Genomic DNA, 7,500 nt, shown 5'->3' on the forward strand with positions numbered 1-7,500 from the left:
CACACACATCAGATACACACACCTAACACACACACACACATCAGATACACACCTAACACACACACATCAGATACACACACCTAACACACACACACATCAGATACACACACCTAACACACACACACATCAGATACACACACCTAACACACACACACACACATCAGATACACACACTTAACACACACACACACACATCAGATACACACACCTAACACACACACACACATCAGATACACACACCTAACACACACACATCAGATACACACACCTAACACACACACACACACACACATCAGATACACACACCTAACACACACACACACACATCAGATACACACACCTAACACACACACATCAGATACACACACCTAACACACACACACACACACATCAGATACACACACCTAACACACACACACACATCAGATACACACACCTAACACACACACATCAGATACACACACCTAACACACACACACACACACATCAGATAAACATACCTAACACACACACACACATCAGATACACACACACACACACACATCAGATACACACACCTAATACACACACACACACACATCAGATACACATACCTAACACACACACACACACATCAGATACACACACCTAACACACACACACATCAGATACACACACCTAACACACACACACACATCAGATACACACACACACACACATCAGATACACACACCTAATACACACACACACACACACATCAGACACACACATACACACATCAGATACACACACCTAATACACACACACACACACACGTCAGATTCACACACCTAACACACACACACACACACACACACACACATCAGATACACACACCTAACACACACACACACACACACATCAGATACACACACCTAACACACACACATCAGATTCACACACCTAACACACACACACACACACACATCAGATACACACACCTAACACACACACACACACACACACACATCAGATACACACACCTAACACACACACATCAGATACACACACCTAATACACACACATCAGATACACACACCTAACACACACACATCAGATACACACACCTAACACACACACATCAGATACACACACCTAACACACACACATCAGATATACAAACCTAACACACACACACACACACACACATCAGATATACACACCTAATACATACACACATAGCTTGGCTTCCAGAATATGTCAACCAAACAAATACATGTGTACTGTACAGTACTGTATAATACATGTGTACTGTTTAGTACTGTATAATACATGTGTACTGTTTAGTACTGTATAATACATGTATACTGTTTAGTATTGTATAATACATGTGTACTGTTTAGTATTGTATAATACATGTGTACTGTATAGTACTGTATAATACATGTATACTGTTTAGTATTGTATAATACATGTGTACTGTTTAGTATTGTATAATACATGTGTACTGTACAGTACTGTATAATACATGTGTACTGTACAGTACTGTATAATACATGTGTACTGTTTAGTATTGTATAATACATGTGTACTGTATAGTACTGTATAATACATGTGTACTGTACAGTACTGTATAATACATGTATACTGTTTAGTATTGTATAATACATGTGTACTGTTTAGTATTGTAGAATACATGTGTACTGTTTAGTACTGTATAATACATGTATACTGTTTAGTATTGTATAATACATGTGTACTGTTTAGTATTGTATAATACATGTATACTGTTTAGTATTGTATAATACATGTGTACTGTTTAGTATTGTATAATACATGTGTACTGTACAGTACTGTATAATACATGTGTACTGTACAGTACTGTATAATACATGTGTACTGTTTAGTATTGTATAATACATGTGTACTGTATAGTACTGTATAATACATGTGTACTGTACAGTACTGTATAATACATGTATACTGTTTAGTATTGTATAATACATGTGTACTGTTTAGTATTGTAGAATACATGTGTACTGTTTAGTACTGTATAATACATGTGTACTGTTTAGTACTGTATAATACATGTGTACTGTTTAGTACTGTATAATACATGTGTACTGTTTAGTACACATGTACGGGTGAGACCCCATCTCACCCGTAGAGGTTCATTACCCCTCTCACCCGTTGCCCCAGACCCCCTCTCACCCGTAGAGGTTCATTACCCCTCTCACCCATTGCCCCAGACCCCCTCTCACCCGTAGAGGTTCATTACCCCTCTCACCCGTTGCCCCAGACCCCCTCTCACCCGTAGAGGTTCATTACCCCTCTCACCCGTAGAGGTTCATTACCCCTCTCACCCGTAGAGGGGGAAGGAAAGAACTAGCGGGGATTAACATCTCACGTCCTGTTGTAAATCAACGGAGAAGATCCAGGTGTCACGTCCTGACCAGTAAAGGGGTTATTTGTTATTATAGTTTGGTCAGGACGTGGCAGGGGGTGTTTGTTTAGAGTATTTCGGGGTTTGTTGGGATATGTACTTATGTAAGAGGGGTGTTTGTTTTATGTGTTCCGGGGTCTTTTTTTGGTCTATGTTAGTGTATTTCTATGTTCAGTCTAGTCTATCTATTTCTATGTTTAGTTCATTGGATTGACCTTCAATTGGAGGCAGCTGTTCCTCGTTGCCTCTGATTGAAGGTCCTATGTATAGGGGTGTTTGTGCTATGGGGGTTTGTGGGTAGTTGTTTCCTGTTTTGTGTCTGTGTACCTGACAGGACTGTTTAGTGTCGTTCGTTGGTTTGTATACGTGATTTGTTTGTTTTTCCTTCTTTTAAATTAATAAAGAAGATGAGTATACATGTTCCCGCTGCACCTTGGTCCAATCCTTACGACACGCGTTACACCAGGTCTGTACTCTCCAAATTCACTAAAGGTGTTACGCCTTGATCTGTTTCACCTGTCCTTGTGTTTGTCTCCACCCCCTCCAGGAGTCGCCCATCTTCCCCACTTATCCTCTGGGTATTTATACCTGTGTTTTCTGTCTGTGCCAGTTCGTCTTGTTTGTTCAAGCCTACCAGCGTTTTGTCTCAGCTCCTGTTTTTCCCCAGTCTCTCTTTTTGTCATCCTCCTGGTTTTTGACCTTTGCCTGTCCTGACCCTGTACCCACCCGCCTGACCCCTCTGCCTGTCCCTGACACTGGGCCTGCCTGTCGTCCTGTACCTTGGCCTCTACTCAGGATTATTGACCCCTGCCTGCCTTGACCTGTCATTTTCCTGCCCCTGTTGTTACAATAAACATCGTTACTTCAACACAGTCTGCACTTGGGTCTTACCTTGATTCCTGATGAAGGAAAGACCTTTTTCCCGCTGAAACTCTAACACGTTAAAAAGAGAATACTGGAACAATATTTCTGTCACAGTATCTAACGAAGGTGGCGCCCCTCCTCGGTCGGGCGGCGCTCTCCGGTCGTCGTCGCCGGCCTATTAGCTGCCACCGATCGTTGTTTCTGTGTCTTTTGGTTTTGTCTGTCTATCCCGCACCTGTTTTGTGTTTGTCATTAGTGGGGGGTTATTTAGTGTGTATTTTCAGTTGGGGTTCTCGTGAGGGATTGTTCATTTGTTCACTCAGGACAGTTGTAATTATATCAGATTAAGTAGACATTATATTGCCGGGCTGCGCCCCGCGCGCTGTTTGTTTTCCAGGGCGCTTATTTGTTTTGGGAAAAGTGTTTTCTCCTGGCGGACTTCGCCACGCGCCCTGTGCCCAACGGCTATTGCGTCTTGTATTTATTATTAAAACTCAGTTGCTCCGGCCCTCTGTCTCCTGCTCCTGATTTCACATATCTACTGGTCCTAGACAATCGTGACAATTTCTAACGTAGAACGTGGGGAATGGTCAGAGGCGATCTACAGAACACTAACGTAATTTTGTTTGTTCTTTTGAGATGTAATTAAAAATGTTATAAAGGAAATACTGTGACTTGGAAAGTATACTGACTACATGGATGAAGTTTACATACTATGGGTTGTGTTTGTAATATGAAAAAGTATGAGTGTTTTTGTTATTAAGAGAGGGATGTGATTTGTGAAGCTATGAGATAATAGTTTTCCATAACTTTGCTCTGTGAGTAATCACCGGCCTGCAGTGAGGTCAGAGACCACCTCTTTTGAGCAAAAGGTATAAATGAGGGGTTAAGAAATTAACACATTGAACCAGAAAAAGCGTGAAACGGCAGCTACACGTTTAAAATGGTTTGAACTTTAACAAGAGGTGGAGACGATAAACTCACCTCCCGGACAATCACCATCGATACGGCTGGCTAGCCTATCTTCAAAGAAGTATCTTCAAGAGCGAATGGAAGAAAAGTCAACTATGTAGTTCTGCTCAGGACTACACGACAAGTCACTGGATACCGGACAACTACGAAGAAGACTTGTTGGAACCATTTCGGACAATCAGAGCCTTACAAGTGTGCCACGAAAAGGCCCAACACCCTTTCCAAGGCTGCCCCGTTCACCGAGAGACCCGCGGCAAACCCAGGCACTTCACATACACTACCATTCAAAAGTTTGGGGTCACTTAGAAATGTCCTTGTTTTTTAAAGAAAAGCACATTTTTTGTCCATTAAAATAACATCAATTTGATCAGAAATACAGTGTAGACATTGTTAATGTTGTAAATGACTATTGTAGCTGGAAACAGATTATTTTTTATAGAATATCTACATAGGTGTACAGAGTCCCATTATCAGCAACCATCACTCCTGTGTTCCAATGGCACGCTGTGTTAGCTAATCCAAGTTTATCATTTGAAAAGGCTAATTGATCATTAGAAAACCCTTTTTTGCAATTATGCTAGCACAGCTGGAAACTGTTGTGTTGATTAAAGAAGCAATAAAACTGTCCTTCTTTAGACAAATTGAGTATCTGGAGCATCAGTATTTGTGGGTTCGATTACAGGCTCAAAATGGCCAGAAACAAAGAACTTTCTTCTGAAACTCGTCAGTCTATTCTTGTTCTGAGAAATGAAGGCTATTCCATGCGAGGAAATTGCCAAGAAACTGAAGATCTCGTACAACGCTGTGTACTACTCCCTTCACAGAACAGCGCAAACTGGCTCAAACCAGAATAGAAAGAGGAGTGGGAGGCCCCGTTGCACAACTGAGCAAGAGGACAAGTACATTGGAGTGTGTAGTTTGGGAAACAGATGCCTCACAAGTCCTCAACTGGCAGCTTCATTAAATAGTACCCGCAAAACACCAGTCTCAACGTCAACAGTGAAGACGCGACTCCCGGATGCTGGCCTTCTAGGCAGTGCTACAAAGAAAAAGCCATAACCTAATTCAGTACTATATGGTGTAATTATTTATTCACTAGCTAATTAAATGGGAACACAGGATAAACATACACACTCAGCAACGGTTATTGACTGGAGACGTAATACACTGAAAACAGGTCCCTAGCGGAATGACAACAACATGAATGCTTGTTAAAAACCTCTTAAGGATCCGTCCCTTTTTTCAATTTTTGCCTAAAATGACATACCCAACTCTAACTGCCTGTAGCTCAAGACCTGAAGCAAGGATATGCATATTCTTGATACCATTTGAAAGGAAACACTTTGAAGTTTGTGGAAAATGTGAAATTAATGTAGGAGAATATAAGGTTACGACTTTTCAGAATGATGACATGATACGATGTTATGATTAAAAAGTGGACTGTTGTGATAGGTAAAGACCTTATAGTATCACACCCTGACCTGTTTCACCTGTCTTTGTGCTTGTCTCCACCCTCCTCCAGGTGTCGCCCATCTTCCCCATTATCCCCTGTGTATTTATAGCTGTGTTCTTTGTTTGTCTGTTGCCAGTTCGTCTTGTTTTGTCAGGTCTTAACAGCCTTCTTTCCCGCCTTCCTGTTTCTCTCTAGTTCTGTTTCCTAGTTTTTCCCGGTTTTGACCATTCTGCCTGCCCTGACCCCGAGCCTTCCTGCCGTCCTGTACCTGCCTCACTCTGACCTGATCACAAACCTCTGCCTGCCCTGACCCCGAGCCTGCCTGCCGTCCTGTACCTGCCTGACTCTGACCTGATTACAAACCTCTGCCTGCCCTGACCCCGAGCCTTCCTGCCGTCCTGTACCTGCCTGACTCTGACCTGATTACAAAACTCTGCCTGCCCTGACCCCGAGCCTGCCTGCCATCCTGTACCTGCCTCACTCTGACCTGATTACAAACCTCTGCCTGCCCTCGACCTGCCTTTTGCCTGCCCGTGTTTCTAATAAATGATCTGAGAACTGTACTATCCGCCTCCCGGGTCTGCATCTGGGTCATATCCTGAGTGGTGATATGTAGAGTTTAATTCGGGAGATGGTAACTCTTTAAAAAGGCTGTCATTGTAAATAAGAATTCATTCTTAACTGACTTGCCCAGTTAAATAAAGGTTACATTTAAAAAATATATAATAATAAAAAAATAAAAAAACGCTCTCATAGTGCCCCAGATCCTAATGACTTAATTGTTACATGATTCATTTAACTGGGTAACAATTAAACATAGTTAGTTAATTAGATAAATAACAGTCTTCAGACTAATGTTAAAGTCAAGTCACAGCAACTGTATAATACATGTGTACTGTATAGTACTGTATAATACATGTGTACTGTATAGTACTGTATAATACATGTGTACTGTATAGTACTGTATAATACAAATGTACTGTATAGTACTGTATAATACAAATGTACTGTTTAGTACTGTATAATACATGTGTACTGTACAGTACTGTATAATACATGTGTGTGTGTGTTTTTTTGTTTAACTTACTAGAAGTCCTCACAAGGATAGTAAAACAAGCAACATTGGGACAAGTGGGGACATTTTGCTTGTCCCCACGAGGAAAAATGCTATTTTAGGCTTCGAGGTTAGGTTTAGGGTTACAACTAGGATTAGGGTTAGAATTAAGGTTGGAGTTAGGGGTTACGGTCAGGGTTAGGCGTTCGGGTTAGGTATAGTTTTAGGGTTAGGGTTTGGGGTTAAGGTTAGGCTTAGGGTTAAGTTTAGAGTTATGGTTAGGTTAAGGGTTAAGGTTAGGGTTAGATTTAGGGTTAGGGAAAATAGGATTTTTGATGGGAATCAATTAGTTGGTCCCCGCAAGGGTAGCAATACAAGACTGTGTGTGTGTGTGTGTGTGTGTGTGTGTGTGTGTGTGTGTGTGTGTGTGTGTGTGTGTGTGTGTGTGTCCTACCTGCATCAGCTGCATGGAGATCTCGTATATCTCTCTGCTGGTGTCTGAAGACTTGAACAGGACCAGGTTCAACAGAGTCACAATGTCACATGGGTAGTTCCTGACACCAACAACAATGATACACTGTTGGTGTTGAATGGGTACATTGAGACATGGAGCTTTCATACACACACACACACACACACACACACACACACACACACACACACACACACACACACACACACACACACACACACACACACAGACACACACACACACACACACACACACACACACACACACACACACACACACACACA

The 7,500-nt window shown here is 41.7% G+C and overlaps 1 protein-coding gene across 1 annotated transcript in view; it reads right to left on the reverse strand.

Moving 5' to 3' along the window:
• LOC115204625 (protein furry homolog) overlaps nucleotides 1-7,500 on the reverse strand; it is a gene marked incomplete at its 5' end in the record, with an annotated part of 87,158 nt that overhangs the window by 72,765 nt on the left and 6,893 nt on the right. The window contains 1 exon segment of the mRNA XM_029770296.1: nucleotides 7,199-7,298. Within this exon segment, the coding sequence (XP_029626156.1) occupies nucleotides 7,199-7,298 (100 nt within the window).

The sequence above is a fragment of the Salmo trutta genome, chromosome 12, assembly GCF_901001165.1.
Source record: "Salmo trutta chromosome 12, fSalTru1.1, whole genome shotgun sequence".
Taxonomy (NCBI): domain Eukaryota; kingdom Metazoa; phylum Chordata; class Actinopteri; order Salmoniformes; family Salmonidae; genus Salmo; species Salmo trutta.